Source organism: Benincasa hispida, chromosome 12, assembly GCF_009727055.1.
Source record: "Benincasa hispida cultivar B227 chromosome 12, ASM972705v1, whole genome shotgun sequence".
NCBI classification, from domain to species: Eukaryota; Viridiplantae; Streptophyta; class Magnoliopsida; order Cucurbitales; family Cucurbitaceae; genus Benincasa; species Benincasa hispida.
The window spans coordinates 34,245,193-34,265,607 of NC_052360.1; the positions used below are offsets into that span (position 1 = coordinate 34,245,193).

Below are 20,415 nucleotides of genomic sequence, written 5' to 3' on the forward strand. Positions count from 1 at the left end.
CTTCGGGCTAGGCCACCGTTTTTTAAAAGAAAAAAAAAAACAAAGAAGACACGCTAGCAATTTCACCTTTGTTTTTAGTTATACCTGCAAGTGCCCCTTGAAACAAAGTGTTTCAAACATGTCATATAAACTATAACTACACCAAATTAAACATTTCTGAACAAATAACAAGCCAGTTGAAACAAAATGTCTCAAACAATATTTACGCCAAATTAAAACAAAAACCAATAATAATAAAAGAAGAAGAAGGAAAAAAATAATAATACAAACGAGACTGTTTTTAAATATAGAAAAATAAACCATTTGAAATAATTTGTTTTATTAACCTCAAATATTTTCAACCGTTCTACCTTTTGAAATTATTTTAAAAACCAATAAGATAAAATTTTTAATTTTATTTTTTAAAAAAGTTTTAAAAATATATTCTATTCTTTGGCTGTACGCCGAGAAATAGAGCAGAGGATTCGAGGTGGAAGAAGAATGTGAGGCCGAACTTGGGAGGAACATTGACTACGAACAGGTTACGAATCATCTCTCTCAATCAATCCCTTTCTTCAATTTGTGATTCCTCATTCAAACAGTTTCAAATCAACAAATTGGAGCAATGTCTGGAATACAAGAGATAGTGGCGAAAAAAGTGAAGGTTACCATGATTGAGAGCTTGATAAAGAACCAACCAAACACATTTAGATCCATCTTTCAGCGCAAGAAATCGAAGAATGAAGAAAATTCACCTTCCGGTTCTCCTAAATCCATCCCTCAACTCTCTCCCTTCGCAAATTCTGTTGTCGCTCGTTGTTCCAAGTATTTCTCCTCTTATATTTTCCCCTGATCTTCATTTTTGTTTCCGTTAAATGTTTTTTTCTTCTTCTTCTTCTTCTTCTTCTTTTTTTTTTTTTTTCATGTATATTTTTGCTCGAGTTTGCATGTATTGGAATGTTGACGTAAGAGGCTTTATCTTCCAGTATGAACTCGTTTTTATTGATTTATTTTAAATTTCAAAATTTGATGCGTATACCATCTACTACCTGATACTGTGAATATTATTTATGTGAAATTGTTAAGTAAAATTTTTCTAATGTGTGATTTAAAGTAGGATGATTAGCTGTTGATCTTGTGCAAATGACTGATTCTGTAATACTGTGGAAGAAATTATTTATCCATAATCAATCACTTTTCCCTCGTGCTCCATGGAAAATAATGGGAGTATAATGACCTATAAACCAAAATAGTTTATTAATTTTAACCCTTTCTAAAAATCTTCTTCATTCATTATGCCATTATTGCAAAAAATCTAGTTTGTTTGCCTTTTGAAATCTATATTGCAGTCGGTTATATGCTTTGTTTTAGAGCAACAAAAAAGGAGTTTTTCCTTCATAAATAGCCTATACTTTTGTAAAGATATAAAAGTTACTTTCTTTTACAAATTTTTTACCCAAAGGATTTCACAAATTTAAGTGCCTGTAACAATATGTTGCATTTGTCATATTGAAGGCATAATTTTGATTCGGCATTTGTAATGCAATCATTAGAACTGGACATTTGCTTCAGCTTTTATATCATTGTCATCTCATGCATCTAAAGGTAGAGGCATTTCTATTATGCAGGATTCTTCAAATGCCCACTGAAGAAATGCAACAACTTTTTGAGTCAGAGTTACCTGGAATGAATAAGGAACCTGAAACTTATTCTAGATGTTTGTTGGAATTTTTCTCATACCAAACACTCTATTCAATGAGCAGACGTCCAGATTATTTAAGCGACAAGGATTTTCGTCGCTTGGCATATGACATGATGCTTGCTTGGGAGTGCCCTGGTAGTGAAAGCGAACCACTACCGCAAGTGAGACAGTCTACCATTATATTCCATTGATATTTAGTAAGATAGAGTGAGATTATCACTTAAATGCATCTTTCTTTTTTCTTGTGGGGGTGGGGTTGGGTTGTGGAGAGTTGGAATTCGGATATTTTAGGCCTCATTTGATAACCATTTTGTTTATTTTTAAAATTAAGTTTTCTTCCTCATAATTTTTTTGTAAGCATCTCACTTTTGGTCTTATTGGACTTCTTACCTCGTCTGCACATTGGTCTTCCGTTGGCTATGGCTTTAAAGTTTATGTGTTCTTTAGCTTTGGTTTCCTTTCTAGAGATGGTTTGTTAGGTTTTAAGTGTTTGCTTTTTGATGTCTTCTCCTCTTTGTATCTCAATAGTATTTCTTCTTCTTTTGTTTTCTCAGTTTCTCTATTCTCTTGAAGGTTAATGTATTTTTTAACATTAGTCTCTTTTCATTTTATCAATTTTTTTTTATAATTTTTATAATTTATAATTTATAATTTTATTATTATTATTTTTTTTAATTTTTATAAAAAGCATTTCACCTTCCTTAAAAACACATTTAAATTCTAAGCCAAATTTAAAAACAAAATCAAAATTTTAAATGCTACATGTTTTATTTTTCAAAGTTTGGCTTGATTTTTTAGAATGTTTTCAAAATGTAGGTAATAGAGCAAGAAAGCTATAGGTAGAAGTAGTGTTTACGAGCTTAACTTTTAAAATCAGAAGATTAAAATAAAATGGTCATCAATTAGGGTCTTAGCTTTTAGTTTTTTATTGTTCATTTACAAAGATAGTAGAAAAAGAGGGAGAGAAGGAATTGATTGTGTTTCTAAATCCTCTTTCCAACTGTAGGAAACTGCTTCTTGCAGTAATGAGGAAGTAGAGGATAAGGAAGAGTGGTCACTATTTTATTCAAATTCTACAAACATGGCTGTTCAGGTTAATAATTTTCTGGTTTTCTTATCTGCAACTTGATAGGCACATTATGTTACCATTATGTCTAGGATGGGTACTTTTGAAGTCTCTTTTTTTTTTTTTTGCTAGCATTGACTGAGCTTTTGAGGTACCAGTTTTTAAAACTTTTATATTATGGTGATCAGTTTGATGACAAGAAAACTGTTGGGCCAGAAGCTTTTTCACGGATAGCTCCTGCTTGCATTGCTCTTGCAGATATTATAACTGTTCACAATCTTTTTGATTCACTGACGAGTTCTTCAGGTCATCGACTCCATTTTCTTGTCTTCGACAAATATATAAGAAGTCTTGACAAGTAAGAACTTGCTTTGTTAGTGCTGACAATTGTGTGATCTTTATAAAATGTGATAGAAATTGTTTCTCCAACTCTATAAGTTTAATTAGGGAAGCTGTTAAACATGGTTTTACAGTTTTTGTTCTACTCAAAAGAGAAATGAAATGATTATCAAACAACACCTTTACTTTTAGGATCTTGTATTTTGAAGTTTGTTCTTCCAAGATTAGTCTTTTAATTTTTGATGAAAGTGGATTTTGATTTTGTTTTGGATTCATGTTTTTGGTTTAATAAAGTATTATTTGATTTGCTTTAGTTCCTAAAGTTTATGCTTCAGGAGTGTTGTTTGGATGATTGTCTCTTAGGGGGTGTTTAGGGTAAGGAGTGGAATAGTGAAGAGTAAGGAGTTATGAAGTCCTAAGAGTTGTGAATTCATAGGGCCCATAGTGTAAGAGCATAAGATATAAAATTGATATTTTTTTGTAGTGGAACCCACCAACTCTTTGGGTGAAACAAGGAGTGGAGTTCACAACTCCTACTTCACACCCTTAATGTAGGCTGTTACATTTAAGCTTGTGTGAAGTGTATGATAATTGCACATTGTAACAGAAATATGTTGCAAGTTGCAACTATTGTAATATGTTCATTTTTAAATCAGTGGATGTCAAATGGTAAATGAAGAAGTCTAAAGATGGGACCTATCTGTTTCTGGATCGTGAACTTTTCTGTTCCAGAGTTGATTAGTTTAAGGACTAGTGTCACTATTAGAGAAAATTTATTACGATGTCTTTTTTGCAGGGTTATTAAGGCAACTAAAAATGCGTTGCACCCATCACCTGGAAATCTTCATCTTTCTGAAGGAGAAATTGTCCTTGAAGTTGATGGTACAGTACCCACTCAACCAGTTCTTCAGCATATTGGCATTTCTGCATGGCCTGGTGAGTCTTGTTCCTACAAATGTAATCCAAGATTGAATTGATTGAATTACCTCATTTTAGATCTTGAAGATTGAAATTTAAGATCCAAGTTTCCTTCTCTCGATTGTGGTTTTTCAACCATTGAACTTTAAGCTTCCTTCCTTTGCTTGTCAAATATAGATGATTCAAGTTCAATAAGTTATATATGTTTATTGACAAAGAAAGAGGAGATATTTTTCTCTTTGGAGATTTTATCTCAAATAGGTTGCAGATTTTTTTTTTTTTTTTTTTAAAGGAAACCAAATTTTTCATTGAAAAAAATGAAAAGAAAAGAGACTAATCCTCAAAATACAAGGAAATAAAAATAAGAAAAGGAGAAAATACATGAAAAAAATGAGAGCAATAGAAACAAATAATGAGAGACCAAGCCTTCAAGAACTAATTACATTATGGATTATCTCAAATAGGTTGCAGATTATGAGCTTCTTTTATTTATTTATTTATTTTTGATATCTGTGAGTTTGAGCTTCTTTTATGGATTATGGATTTGAGAAGTTGTGTAGAAAATGTGTTCTTTTTTTATTAGTTAACGAATAAAGGGTTGGTGTTTTCGTGTTGAAGGAGAAAAGTGATAAGTCATCGTTTTTTCCTCATTTTTCTTCATAAGCTTGCAATGGAATCAAGTGCAGTGGCTAGAACAGTCATTGTTTGATCTTCTCTATTCTCCATTAAGCGATAGTTGCAGAAAAAAGTGAATAAGTTTGTTTTGAAAGCTGAAATTGTTATTTTGTCTAATGAATATTTTATTTTCTAAGATGAATGTTCGGTTTGCATTAAAATAATTAGAAATAATAATAATAAAAAGACTACTCTGTCTAGTGAAGGAATGAGAAGGTGCATTCTGATGCTGTAGGAGTAAAGAAGAGAGGTTGGTTTGTCTTTTAAGATGGTTAGAGAGTTTCAATAGAATCTTGAAGGTGAATCGGTCAAATGGTAGTAGAAGACAAGGTTTCAAAAGTTACATAAGATGTATGAAGACCAAGGAGTTGCAATAAAGCTCTTCAATTGGGCGAAAAACTTTGAATGGACCATAATTCAAACTAGAACTACTCCTAAAACTACTCGACGTTGGGCTGAAAACATCAGAAAACCACCAACGAGAGCCATCACTTAGTAACTCCACTGACATAGTGAAATCCCCCTGGGGAAAATTCCATCCTTTTGCCGGAGAAAGATGCTTTTGGACATCTGTCTCTACAGTAGGAGTCTGAAAGGATAAACTTAGAGGGGTCGTGTGATGTAGTATTCACTTGATTGTTCTGAGGTGAAGATATTCTTTAAGTGTTTTTCCTCCACTTCTACATTTGATTGATCCGGTTTATCTTTTCATGCAGGGAGGTTAACACTGACCAGTCATGCCTTGTACTTTGAGTCATTGGGTGTTGGTTTATATGACAAAGCTGTTAGATATGATCTGGAAGCCGATACAAAGCAGAGAATAAAACCTGAACTTACAGGGCCATTGGGTGCTCGTCTCTTCGATAAAGCTGTTATGTACAAGTCAACATCTGTGTATGTTATCTCTGGAATGATATTAATTATTTTAGTAAATTTTAGTCCCTGGATTTTAATATTTGTCTCCCCTTCCTGTGAGGGTATTTTTATTAATTTATTTTGTGGTTAAACTCTTTAATGATCCTGTACAGGATGGAACCTGTTTATTTAGAGTTTCCTGAATTCAAAGGCAGTTCTCGGCGGGATTATTGGCTGGATATCTGTCTTGAGGTCCTGCGAGCACACAAGTTTATCAGGAAGCACAATCTTAATGAAACTCAGAAATCAGAAGTACTTGCAAGGGCAATTTTTGGCATTTTCAGAATTCGTGCAATTAGAGAAGCTTTTCATGTTTTTTCATCGCATTACAGAACCTTACTCACTTTTAATCTGGCAGAAAGTCTTCCTGGGGGAGATTCAATTTTGGAAACTCTCTTGGGTCGATTGCTGTTGATAAATATAGATGGTATGCAACGTGATGCTTCTGGGAGCCCACCTGAAAAGCAACAACGACAATCGTCTCCAAATTTTCTTCTAGCACTACGTCAACTTGGATTCACCTTACAGAAAGAGATAGGTTATGAAGATGACGCTGTTTTAGCTGGAGATGTTTGGGTGGGTGAGACAAATCCCTTGGAAATTATAGTGAGACAATCCATATCAGATTCAGGCAGGGCTGAAGCTGCACAAGCTACCGTTGACCAAGTGAAAGTGGAGGGTATTGATACAAATCTTGCAGTAATGAAGGTAAACTACTGACTTTCTTGAGAAAGTAGACTTCCTTCTATGAGATACTTGGAAGATATGCAAGCAGTAAAACTTAGTACTGATTTAACTCACGGATTCATATATCTTCTTGATCAACAATTGTTATCATCAATGGCATGCTTCAGTATCTTTTCTTCTATCTCTTTACAACTAGAGGAAATATAAACTGTAATTCCCATTTCTCTCTAATCCAAAAAAAGGAAAACCCACTACTCGGTGAGTGAACCAAATTGATAAATTTAATACCGGACAGGTGGTAAGTTTTTGCATGCTGGGACAGTCAACCAAAGAGAATTGAATTTTTCGAGAGATGAAGTATTTTGGAGCTGAGCCTTTCTCTCTGTCTGTCCAGGAACTGTTGTTTCCGTTTCTGGAATTGGCTAGACATATTCAGATTTTGGCCTCATGGGAAGAAACTTACAAATCAACAACTTTTCTACTGCTGTTCTGCTTTGCTATTATAAGGTAAGTAGCTACTCATTATGTGCTTGCATGTTTGGGTCAAAATTGAGCATTTACCCTGGTGGGCTTTATTGACTCACAAAAGCTATGTTCCGAAACAAAGCCTGTAAGTCACACACATGCTATATTATGCTGATCTTACGGTATTTACTTTTAGCTATTATTTTAAGGCTATGTCTGTATTGTGTTCATAATCTGTCGAGAAATTTTACATGGATATAATTTCAGCACTTTTGAGCACGAGTGATAACGGAAGATGAATTAATATGATAATAGTTTGTTGGGCACATGATCATAATTCATCATTTTAGTCGAAAAATTATTAGTTACGAGCTTGAGAAGTAATATAAGGATCTTTCGTGTCATTTTGTATCCACTTAGGCTCATCAATTCCGCTTTCCTAAAGAAATTGTGATTCAAAGGACATTGGAGTAGCTTTACCATTAGGTGCTTCTCCGAAGTAAATGCTTCTATTGCAATCTTATGTAGTTTTTATTTGTTATTTTTTTTTAACATAATCAAGAAACCCTAAATCTATATAACCTTAGCGAGCAGAAGAAAGTTCCATCTTATGTAGTTTTTTTTTTTTCCCAGGCTTTATCCTCCCAAGTCCCAAAGGAGTTTTATGTTCTTTCCCATTCTCAAAAGCTCATTCCTATTTTAATTTATTATTATTTTTTTAATGTAATCAAGAAACCCTAAAATTTACTAACAAAGCTAAATAGCCTTAGAGAGCAGAAGAAAGTTCAAGCTTAAATAACCTTATGATAGTATATGGTTGAAGCTTCCGGCTACTTTCCAAGTTCAGCTTCTAATTGTTAGGCTTACTGATCAACAAAGTATTGAATTTCACTTCAGGTTTAACCTTAGAGAGCAGAACAAAGTTCTCCAGGCTCTGAATTAATGCTCGTGGTCTCCTTTGGTACATCTGATTGCGGCCAAGCAACTAGATCTTCAATTCTAAAGAACATTACTCCCTCTGGTTCCTATATATATGTATTGTGTGTGTGTGTGTGTGCATATATAAAGATTGATTGATAGAAGATAATTTTGTGAAAACCACGTCTTCATTGAGAGAATTGATAAAAATACGAAAAGAGCATATAAAAAAAGGGCCCAACAGAAGGAGCCATACAAAACTAACCATAAAGAAAAGGCTCCAGAGGCTGCACCCTCCTTCCTCAATTTCAATCCCTCTAAGAATTCCATTGTTTCTCACAAACTGAAAAGTGAAAACCCCCATGAAATAACAAAGTAGCTAGAGCATCCTAGGAACTGACCTTGTCAGAAAACAGAGGGTGAGGAAGAATCTCTTTCACCATATTTATATATATAGGAAACGAAGTAATATAATCAAACAAGGCAAAAGAATAACACAGCATAAAGAGCAAGGGGTTGAGATGACCCCTCCCGAAGGAACTAACAAAGGAGAGCCTTCCAATTGTTAAAAATCATCCAAAGGCTGTAATTACAAAATAATTGGTGTAATTTGTACACCACCAAGAAGCTGTATCTTGAACCTAAAAAGAATCAAAAGAAACAGACTTATCATAAAAAATTCTACTATTTCTCTATTTCCAAATGCACTAAAGGAGAGACTGCATGGCACATCTCCACAGCACTTTTCCTTTGAAAGCAACACTATCGAACCCTTCAAGAAGCCAATTGTCAGCTTTGTTAGGGAGGCAGCTCTCCCTAACAAAGCTTTCACCGTAGAGCTTTACATTCTATTTTGAGCCAATCGAACACCAAAGATATTTTCTTTAAAAAAATCTCACACTGAAGATATGAACTGGCAACTTCCTCGGTGATGATCATGGTTCACTAGTCTGCACCCTTGAAAAAAGTGCAACTCTGGGTTCTATTTCAGATACTTTTAGATTTTGCATAGAAAGCACCAATTGGGGTTTAGTACATTGTCGGCATTCCTCTTCTGAATATTATCATTTGTGGTTAGGGCTCCCAAACAAGGACACGAGAGAAGGAAATTACATTTCTTCTATGTTATTTGATGTGAATGAAATATTTTATTTAATTATCATTAAGGGACATAGTCATTTAGTTTCAATTTTCTTTTATTCTTCTAAGATTCAAAATATATTAATCAAAATGCACAAAAATTGTTAAATAAAATTACTACACTACATCAAGATGCCTTATTTGGGCTTTAACAAATCTTGTTCATACAAATTCTTTTAATCACTAATAATAATTCTGGTTAACTAGCAAAGCAATGAAAATTTCATTATATGTGAAGTTAACTCGGAACATGTGATTAATTGAAATATTACTTTTCTGAGAGTAGATAAGATGTTTAAAATGGTCCAGCAACATTACTTGTCTTAGTATTGGCAAAATGATAAGGTTCAATTGTATGGTTAATTAATATTTATAAAATTTCTTTCTTCGTTTTAGCTATGGTTGCATTCTGGTTTAATTAACGGTTAAACTCTCGACTACATTCCATATGTCAAAATTTTAATGCTAAGTGATATTGGCTGGAGATGACATGATTTTGCCATTGGAAATGCAGGAATTGGATAAGGTTTATTTTGCCTTGCATTCTAGTATTCCTTGCGGTTCTTATGCTTTGCCGCAGGAAGTTTGGCAAAAGCAAGCCATTAGAACCTTTCAGGATCACATCACCCCCTAATCGAAATGCTGTAGAACAGTTGCTGACCTTGCAAGAAGTCATCACTCAAGTTGAAGCATTGATTCAAGATGGGAATATTTTTCTCCTAAAAATAAGAGCTCTCTTATTTGCAGTACTTCCACAGGTATGTATATTGTGAATATTTCCTTGAGCAAAGTCATTATCTGATTATGAATATTTCCTTCATCTTCTTCTCCAGAAAGTACTTGAAAGGAGATCGGAATCTTCTACATTTTAACCCCTTTCTTTTGGCCGTGCTTCTAATTTGTTTGTTTATTTGCTTGTCTCTTTCTTTTTTTTGTGATTACCAATGGCAATGACTCGTCCTTTCTTGCACTTATCGTTTGTTGGCTTTTATATGTGGTGCCGACTTGTCCTCATCTGTCAACTCTAGATGTAGTGTTTTTCCTTAAAAAATATACCTTAAAATATATATATATATATATATATATATATATATAAACTGGGCCTTCGATACAAAATTGGCTTATAATTTTTTTTTTTTTTAAAAAAAACACCACTCGAAGAAGAATTAGAAAAAATTATAAACTGGGCAGCTTCTTTTGGAAAGCTGGGGTGTGTGCCATGTTGTGGAGTTTACGGGGTAGAGAAATAATAGACTTTTTTTTTAGGGAATTGAGAGTCTTTTGAAGTCTGATCCCTAGTAAGTTTTAATATCCATCTTTGAGTGTTTGTGACGATGCCTTTTGTAATTATTCGTTTGGTCATATTCTACTTGATTGGAGACCCTTTCTTTAGGGTTCTCTTTTTGTGGGTTTTTCTTTATATATATATATATATATATATATATATATATATATAAAATATTCTTATGTTATTTCACTTTTTCTTAATGAAATTTGGTACTTTTGCCAAAAAAAAAAGATAAGACCTAACAAGATGATGAATGACTTGTCCAAAAAAAGCGGGGACTAAAAGGATAATTACAAAGAGAGACATGAATCGTCTCTTCTCAACCCTCTAAAAATTTCTCTCATTCCTTTGGAGCCTTTACTCCAAAATATAGGTTGGAGAAAATCAGTCATGCTAGAAAATACAAACCTTATCATAAAGGGTAGGATGGAATCTCAATGAAAGTTTGGTTTAAAAAAAAAAAAAAAAAAAAAAATTCTCCATCCCAGGTCAAAGCATCTACTCTTTCCTCTTGAGGCCAAAAGTTCACATTCTAACCACACATTTGTTCATACTTAAAAAAGATCTCCATCAGCCAAAAAGAGCTTAGCTAACTATCTTAAGAATCAAGATGTCTGTGGTTTAAATCCCCCACCTTCAGTTTGTACTTTAAAAGAAAAAAACCTCCATCATAAGACAACGGTCGCTATTTCTGCAGGGTTTTATCTTTTCTTGTAAGCTTAAGGAATCTTTTGGCCTTCAGCATTTTTAGTTCACACATTAATGAAAGTATCATATTTCCTATAGACTGTAAATTTAGTCAGAGTTATATAAGCTTGTAATGTCGTCCATTCCTTATGACCATGTGCAGAGGCTACAATCATATTCCCATGTTGGTATCCCTCTAATGTTCGTCTTTCTTGCAGGCGACGGACATGGTTGCGCTACTGCTCGTTTTGGCAGCATTAGTTTTTGCATTTCTGCCATTTAAGTACATAATCATGCTAGTATTAGTAGAGGCGTATACAAGGGAAATGCCATACAGAAAGGAAACTAGTAACAAATGGATTAGACGGGCAAGAGAATGGTGGATTAGAATACCAGCAGCTCCTGTTCAGCTTGTCAAATCTGAAGATAGCAAGAAAAAGAAATCATAGAATCAAGTCGATGATTCGAGATTTTGTGTATTGTCTCAACTTAAGGTACTTTTGTGTGTATGTGTATAATATATATATATATATATATTCTAATCTCTCGAGAAATTTACATTTCCTTAAAGATTACTTTTGCAGTTTCTATAATATTTTTGGTAGCACACATGCGCACACACGTGCATTTATGTAAAATATTTATTGAGTTCAACGAGGATAGGAAATTTGAATCTCTGATCCTTTAGTCAAGGTCATATGCCTCAATCGGTTGAGTTCAAATTACATTTATACAATATTTAGAAATTAGAAAATTCAGATGGTCGAAATTTGAAGATTTTGGAGAGATTGATTCTTCTTTACACTAGAATAGATAGGATTTAGATGGTTTATTTGAGACGACTTCTAGTAAGATCTTTTTTATTGTAAATCTTTTGTTCTACGTGTTTGCTTGTTTATTGGCTTTAGTGGTTTGGAATTACTTTGGAAAGCAATAGTTTCTTTTTCTTTTCTTTTCTTTTTCTTTTTTTTAATGATTATTATTATTTATATAGTCTTAGTTTACATGATTTTGGAAAAAGGAAAAATTATGACGTTTGAAAGCATACCAAAAAGATATTTTTATGAAATGACTTTATTTTTCTTTTCTCTACAATTACTTTAAAAAGACTTTCGAACATAGATGAATCTGAAATGTTTTGTTTGCTTATTTATTTTAATTTCACAAGTTACAAAAAGATGGTGCCAAATCCAAGCTGCAAAACATTTATAAAATGTACTACCTTGTTTGATAAAAGAGCTGATTTTTTAACCAAATTTAAAAAAGAAAAACAAGTTTTTTAGGCTTCATTTGGTAATCATTTTGTTTTTTATTTTTATTTTTAAAAATTAAGTTTATAGACACTATTTTCATATCTAAATTTCTTTCTTTGTTATCTATTTTTTAACAATACTTTAAAAAACTAAGTCAAATTTTGAAAACTAAAAAAAAAAAATAGGTTCTAAAAAGTTTTTGTTTTTGGAATTTGGCTAAACATTGAATCATTATACTTACAAAAGATGCAAATTATTATATCCAATAGGGAGGAATTAGACTTAGTTTTCACAAAACAAAATAGTTACCAAATGAGGCTCTAGAAACTTTTTTATTTTGGATTTTTAGAACTTAGCTTGGTTTTTTAAAACATTAGTAAAAGGTAATAACAAAGTAAAAAATGTAGAGATGGAATGAGTATTTATAAGATTGATTTTCAAAAACTAAAAAGCAAATAGATACTAAATGAGACTTTAATACATAGATCCCTTGTTGAATAAATATAAAATGTTATAATATATGAGAAGTTAGTATAGTTCAACCATAATTGACATGTCTTTTTTTGTAAAGTTGGAGGTTCAAATTCTTACGCTCACAAGTTGTATTTGTGATTTATAAATTTTTTAAAGACAAAAGACGATTTCATTTATTCTATATAAAATTATCAATCTTAAAATAAATAAAGAATAATAATTAATACAATTGAATTCTTAATCAAAATTTCATTTTAAAAAAGATTTTTAATCACATTTCAAAACTTGTTTTGATAAAACACTTTTAAAAAGTAGATAGAAACATGAAATGAATAAATAAAAGTCGTGTTTACAATTTAATTGTCAAAAAATAAAAAGCCAAAGCCAAAATTGTTATTAAATGGGTCTTAAAAACTTTTAGATTTATCTATTTAATTTCCTAATTTTGAAATGTCTATTATCAGTCTTGACGCTTCAAAATATGACTATTTTGGTCATTATTTCTAATTTTATTTTCACAAATTAATAACGTAATTTTGAGTATGTATTGTACATCAGAGCATCATATCAAGCCAAAAAAAAGAAATAAAATAAAATTTAAAAAATGAGTCATTGTCTTTAAGAACTTGACATTCTGAAGTTTAAAAGACCGGTAGGACAAAGAAATGTTTAACAGATCAATTCCTCACTAAAATGAGATTTAAAATTAGGATTTTTTTTTAAATTTTTTTTTTTTTTTAAATTTTCAGTCTAAGCTTTGATTACTCAATTCAAATAAGTGTTGTAATCTTATCATTAAACTTTAAAAAGTAACGTAATTTTAACCCTCTAAAAATTTTATATCGTTAAAAAAAAAAAAAAATCTTTTCTCACATGTGTTTAATGAATTTTAAAACATATGTACCATTGAAATATTTTTACACTACATCTTTCTAGTTAAAATTAGTTGACAAATTAGCATTAATTTAACTTGAGGATAAAATTACGTTAAAATACTACTTTGCTCTCTATAATTTTAATTTTGGTTTATTTTGGTGTACTTTTAAAATATTTATTTTGATCATTGTATTCTAGACTTTGATTTATTCGATACTTATACTTTAAAAAAGTGATTATTTTTAGTCTCATCATTTTTATTTTTAAAAGGATCAAAATGGTCACATTATAAAAGTTCAAGGACCAAAATGAACCAAAGTTGAAAATACAAAGACCAAAATGAATATTCTAAAAGTAGAAGGGCTAAAATGAACCAAAATTGAAAGTATAAAGACCAAAATGAATCTTTTGAAAGTAGAGGGGCCAAAACTAATCAATACTAAAAGTATAAAGACCAAAGTAGTATTTAAACCATAAAATTACAACTACTTAAATTTATGGTTCATTTTCCCAGTGGTTAGGAATAGATGTGCGGGGAGTGATGACGAGTTTACTATGGTTAGTCATCGTCGGCATGATAGAGGAGGTGTAGGCTGAGGTGTTCTGGTTAATGCGGAGGCTGCTCAGGCTGAGGTGGAGAGGGATCCTCACTCAGATTCAGTATGTTCGGAGGCAGCTCGGGCTACTGAGGTGTTCTGGTTAGTAGCTAGATTGAAGGAGGCGTCGCTCTGGTAGAAGGCCAGAGTGAGGTGGTTGGAGTTAAGTGATATGAACACGACATTCTTTCATCGCTAAGTTCGTTCTCATCGCAGTTGCAGTGGTTTATTTATGGTTATGGATGCTGGAGGGACTCGCCAGACGGTGCATGATAGAGTGGCAGAGGTGACGATTGAGTTATTTCGAGGTAGTTTGGGGTCTCAACCGGTAGGGTATATGGATCTTACTGCTCGGATTGGGGATATTGTGCAGTTCAGTTGGTCCGAGAGGGGGGGTGGTGGAGGCGCTTAATCATCCAGTGAGTCGGGATGAGATTCAGAAGGCCTTATTCTCGATGAAGTCTGGGAAGGCTCCTGGGCCCGATGGGTTTTCGGTGGATTTTTACCGAGTTGCTTGAAGTGTGGTTGGGGATGATTTATGTGATGTTGTGCTGAACTTTTTTTAGTCCTGTTACCTACCTGGTGGAGTGAATTCTACTGCTATTACTCTTATTTCAAAGAAAAGGGGAGCTGAACGTATGGAGGAGTTTCGTCCTATCTTTTGTTGCAATGTTGTGTACAAGTATATCTCGAGGATCTTAACTGAAAGGTTGTAGTTGCCTTCTTTCATCAATGGTAACCAGTCTGCGTTTATTCCTAGTAGGTCAATTTTCGATAACATTTTATTGTATCAAGAGCTTGTGGGGGGCTACAAGGAGGACAGAGGGAATTGCATTGTGCGTTAAAGGTAGACCTTTAGAAGGCGTACGATTCAGTCAACTAGGTATTTTATTTGGTGTGTTGTTGGCTATAGGTATGCCCCTCAGTTTGTTAGTTGGGTGAAGGCTTGTGTTACATCACCTACGTTCTCTGTGATGATTAACGATTCCCTAGAGGGATTTTTTCCTTGTAAGAAGGGGTTGAAGCAGGGGAATCCGTTGTCTCCTTTTTTGTTTGTAATGGTGATGGTGGTCTTGTCCAGGTTGTTGAATATCCTCTAGTGTGGTTTAGGTTCCATGATCGGTGTGAGCGTGTCGACCTGACTCATTTGGTTTTTGCAGACGATTTGATGATTTTCTGTGCAGCTGAGAAGAGATTTCTTTGGAGTTTGTAGGAGGCAGGTCTAAACGGATTTCTTGTAGGGTTTGTCTGGGTTAGTGAAAAATGTTGGGAAAGAGTTCCATGTTTTGTTGTGGGTGTGAGAATCTGGTGAGTGCGGAGGAGTTGAGTTGGTCTTATGGGGTTCTCTCGTTTGGTTTCACTTGAGCCTGTGTAGGGGGTATCTGGGGGTTTTACCATTATTGGCTGGTCGCTGAGGGTTGTGGATTTGTGGGCCTTTTTAATACAGAGGATTATAGCTCATATTAGAACGCTGGGCGGTCGCTGGTCCCTCTCCTTTGACTGAAGGTTTGCAGTGCTTGTTAGGTCTGTTTTTTACAAGTTTTTTTTCAGGTGTTTGGTGGTAGCATCTTTGTGTTGCCTGCGTGGTGTAACTCATGAGGTTGATCGTCTGTTACGCTAGTTTATTTAATGGATAGGGAAGTGCGGTGAGTCGTGGTGGTGCCGTGGGTGGCATATGGAAGAGGTGTGCTTGCCGTTAGGAGATGGGGTTTGGTGTGAAACATGTGGCTTCATGGAATTAGGGGTTGCTATTATGAAGCTGCTCTGGCTTCTCTTCCAATAAATTAGGTTCATTATGGGTAGCTGGGTGGAGGCGTAATAATTGTAGCGGGGGGCGGTCTTTGTGGGCTGTTCGGATGTGAGGTTGGGAGGTCTTGGTGCTGAGGGCTATCTTGCAACTGTAGAGATAGATTCAAGCATCTGGTTCGTTTATGGTGGCTGCGATGGACATTCTTGTTTTTGTTTGGTGGGATCCTTGGTTGCTGAGGGGTGCAATTTTAGATTCATATGGGTCTACGGTGGTTTATGATGCAGGGAGTAGTTTGAAGGCCCGGTTATCGGAGTTTTTAGATAGTGGAGAGGTTGGAGGTGGCCCAACAGTGTCTTGGGAGTTGCTTCACAATCTGGGGTTTTTATTTTAGGCAGTGGGGCCTATGTGTAAGGGGAGGATATTAGGTTTTGGGAGTCGGTGCAGTTGGTTAGTTATCTATCGGTAGTGCTTGGGAGAGTTTGCGTCCTTAACGTTCTAGGGTGCTTAGGCTAGTATTTTGTGGGTGGGTGTGTATTCCAGCCGCACTCCCTTCTATACATGTTAGCTATGAGAACAGGTAAGGTATGTGGAATTTGGTTGAGGGAACTGGGGTGTGTTGTTCGAAGGGGGGGGGGGGTGTCTTCTGCTGTGTGGGAGGTATAGAGTCTCGGGATCATTTTATTTTTTGAGTGTGGGTTTGGAGAGAGAGGTGTGGTTGTGTGTGTTGCTGAAAAAACCCGAACTCTAATTACTTTAAGTAAGAGTAAGTAATAAGATGTCTCCTAATGAGTTAAATTGAAGCATGTTTTAAGGAGGGTTAGAGGATGGAAGCAAGAAGAAATAAGCTCTTGTGTAGCTAAGTGTAAACCCCGAATTCTAAGTTCCTAAACAAGTATGTTTAGCCAAAGGAAGATATATTGAATATTTAATAAGTGAAAATTCATGTTATTTATAGAAGTTGTGGAGAAAAGGAAAATAAAAACATATTAAATAAGGAAACTCACATAAGTAATCGATATGATGTATAAGATTCTTTAAAAACATATTAAGTTTCTAAGAATTCTAAGTAGTTTAACCGGGAATTATGTCCTTTTAGGCCAAGAAGAGCTAGAAGAGGCGTATAACCCGTTAAGAGGCCAACTAGCTGTGAGTGACTACGTGATGAATTGATGTTTTAATGATTTAGAAACCATGATTTTCTTGAAGTTATTTCTCGTGCTAAGTGTTAGAAACTATGATTTCTTTGAAGATATTCTCCATGCTAAGTGTTTAAATGAAGTGCCAAGTAACGTATTTGTGAAACTGTTTCTCATGCTAAGTAAAGCATATTTTCCATGGAATTGACATGATTTAAATCTGTTATCTTGTTCAAATACTTTCAGCATGTTTAAGTAACTCCATTTTTATGATGAACTAGTATGATGGATGAACTAGTGTGATGATTTGAGCACTAAGCCTTAGTGTTTAACTAAATGTTTATGACTAGTTTTACTTAAAACGCGATACCGAAGGACACTTGAGAAGGTATCCACCCAACCGGATATCGAAGGAAATTTGAGAAGGTATCTGACCAACTTGGTACCGATGGAAATTCGAGAAGGTACCGGACCAACTTGATACCGAAGGACATTTGAGAAGGTATCTTAGCAGCTCGATACTGAAGGACATTTGAGAAAGTATATGATCAGAAGTATCTTAGGTAAGACGGTACTCAGTTATAACCACGTGCACGTAGGTAATACGACGTCGAGGGATTGAGCAAAAAAGTTCTCCCCGACTAAGGTTGACGTTGAGGGTTAGATCTAGTAGTTCACTCTCAACTAAGGATAAAGGTAGTCATATCTTCTCCTAAGCTAGAAAGATAGTTTGGAATTGCTAACGCTTATGAATGTTTATCAATGCATGATGTTACTAATGTATGAGTTTTCCAAGTATGTTTTCCATATCTAATGCATGCTAATAGTTTTTACAAGCTAGTTCAACACGATTTAAGCCAACTTATTTTATAGAGTATGAAGCATGTGTTAGGGTTAAAACTAAGCTTGATGTGCTATGTTTATATACCTAAGATTACTAAAATACATGCGTCGATATTCCTAAACACAATGAAGAGGAGTACTGAAGGTAAGAGAGGTATCTGAATAAATGTACCTAAAGTGTTGACGGTACATAAAAACCTCCACGTACACGTGGGTAGTTTTGAAGAGAGGCCGAAGTATGGGTCTCCTAGGCTATAAACCAGCAAAGAGAGGCCGAAGCATGGGTCTCATGGCTGATAACAGACGTTGGGAGCTAGAGCGAGGTATGCTCGTTCTCAACTAAGGAATAATGATGTTTAATATTGTTTAAGAGTAGTTATCAATGCTAATGTTTAGAAGAAGTTGCTTGAGATGCCCATTGATATATTTTTAAAGAGATCGACGTAGGGGTCCCTCCTAGCCATAATTCAGTATGAAGAGATCGAAGTAGGGGTCTCAATTAAGATTTAGGTTTACAATGGTTGTAAAAGTTTTATGTACACGTTTGCATGATATATTTTAGTTCCAGTATTATGTTTTCGAGCTTTTAGTTTAAGCATGAGATTTATGTTTTTATTAAGTCACTCACTGGGCTTCTAACTCACGTTTTCATATGTTTTCTTTCAGGTAGTGGTCAGTTCCTAAAAGATTATTCTGCTGATGCTCTACCACTCAAAGAAGCAGGTTGAGGGAAGCGTAATTGAAGACCAATGTTAGTTAGTACACATGTGTCTGTCTAGTGACTAGTATCCTTGATGAGGCTCACTAGGTTATTTTATCTATGTATAAACAATGCTGCAAAACCCTGTAAAGTAAATGTATTAAGTTCTTAACTATTATTTATGTATTCAGGATTTGAGCAAGGTTTAACAGGTAAGATAGGCATTAAGTGCCACCAAAAGGGTTGGTAACTGCTGCGGTCACCATTCCATCTAGGTTAGGAGGATAATCTAGTACGGGGTGTGACAGTTGCGTTAGTTGGGTTCGTCGCATCAGGTGGCGGGTTGAGATGTCGAGTTGAGTTGGTTAAGCCAAGTGGGGTCGGGTAAAGGGGTGCGTAGTAAGTTATTCTGTGTATTCTGGTGTGCTTCCATCTACTACATCTGGCAGGAATGTAATCAGCGACTGTATGGAGGTAGTCCGAGGTCGATGCCTGCTTTGTTTCACGTTATGGTCTCTACTGTTCCTGCTCGTGCTGTTTCCTGGCAGGTTTATCTTCTTAGTCTTATCTAGCATGTTACGGTTGCTTTTTCTTCTTTTTGAACTTGTTGTTGCTCTCTGTTTTGCTATTGTCCCTAGTTGTGGGGTTTTGGTCTCTCTTCTCTAGCTTTCTCCCTAGTGTTTGGGGTTTTTTTATTTTTTATTTTTTTACGTTTATGTTTGGTTGTGTTCATGTTTTTATCTTCTTGGCTTTGTTTTCATTTTGTTGCCCTGTCTTTGCTTGTGCTTTGTTGCGTTGATGCCTTGATCCCAGACTATGGGATCCTCCTTATTGTTGTATAATAATATCATCTATTCTTAAAAAAAAAAAAATTGTTCATTTTGATAAAATTAAAAGAGTAGAGATGGAATTGATACAAGCTCATGGTAAAATTTTATTTATTTATTTAAAAGAATTTTTTCTTTCCGACATATTTTTTCCTAGAAAATTAAACCATCAAAATAAACTATAAAATCAAAGAGAAAAATTTACCTGCTCTCTAGTCCCTTGTCTGCATCTAGATCCTGCAAACTACTACGTGGGCCATTTTGATGGTGCCACGTTGCAACCTTGTTTTTTTTTTTTTCTCTTTTCTTTTCTTTCGTTCTTCCTATTTTTCTTCTTTTTATTTTCTTTACATTTTTTCCTTTTCGTTCTCATTTGTTCATAAAACATTTTCCCTATTAGAGACAATGACAGAGTGGACCAAGTCAAGAGGTCAACTGATGCCACGTCAACACAGTCATGCCAAGTCATTAGTCCTAGTCATGGATGAGGAAGCATAAATATTCTTTAGTTGTTATAATTTCCATAACAAACTATATTCCTTCATTCTTTTCTAATTGGCTATTTCAAGTATTTATTGATTTCTTTTATTAGATTAGTTATTATTCACTATTCTTGGACAATCCTAATTTAGAAATCCTCCGTGTATAAATTGGCAAGTTTCTGCCTCATTAATGATATAGAAAAATACAGTCGAGCTATACCTTTTCCTACAAAAATTCTACTAATTAAAAGCTTGATTTGGTATCAGAGTCGCAATGGCAGACGCCTTCTTCTCCGGGTACTCTAGCGCAAATTACGGGTCGACCAAATTCAACAGTCCTCCGCTGAATCAGCTACTAAATAAGATCACGAGTATCAAGCTTAAGAGAGAAAATTTTATGTTATGGAAAACCCTAGCCCTCCCAATTCTACGTGGATACAAATTGGAAGGTCACCTAACGGGGGGTGAACCTTGTCCTCAGATGTTTATTTCTCCATCCACTCTGCAATCCACCCCTGTAAGCTCAACTGAACCCGATTCACAGCAGCTTGCAGGAGGAGCATCCAGCTCTGCTGTAGCTAACGTTGTCAATCCTCAGTATAAAGCCTGGATCACAACATATTAGCTTTACTTGGTTGGCTATATAATTCGATGACATGAGAGGTTGCTGTTCAATTTATGGGATTCAACAATGCTAAG

The 20,415-nt window shown here is 34.6% G+C and overlaps 1 protein-coding gene across 3 annotated transcripts; it reads left to right on the forward strand.

Annotated features, from left to right (window-relative positions):
* Positions 1-432: 432 nt before the first annotated feature.
* Positions 433-11,472, forward strand: LOC120067324. 3 transcript variants are annotated; one of them, XM_039018888.1, is made up of 10 exons: positions 433-804; positions 1,608-1,842; positions 2,688-2,774; positions 2,936-3,105; positions 3,883-4,022; positions 5,396-5,573; positions 5,708-6,302; positions 6,676-6,788; positions 9,319-9,562; positions 10,998-11,472. In XM_039018888.1, the coding sequence occupies exons 1-10, from the start codon at positions 605-607 to the stop codon at positions 11,226-11,228; spliced, it is 2,193 nt and encodes a 730-aa protein (XP_038874816.1). In that variant the 5' UTR covers positions 433-604; the 3' UTR covers positions 11,229-11,472. The 3 variants fall into 3 exon arrangements, with proteins under 3 accessions (XP_038874816.1, XP_038874817.1, XP_038874818.1); XM_039018889.1 differs by lacking the exon at positions 2,688-2,774 and having other exon boundaries at positions 10,998-11,470; XM_039018890.1 differs by lacking the exons at positions 9,319-9,562; positions 10,998-11,472 and adding an exon at positions 7,644-9,312.
* Positions 11,473-20,415: the final 8,943 nt, after the last annotated feature.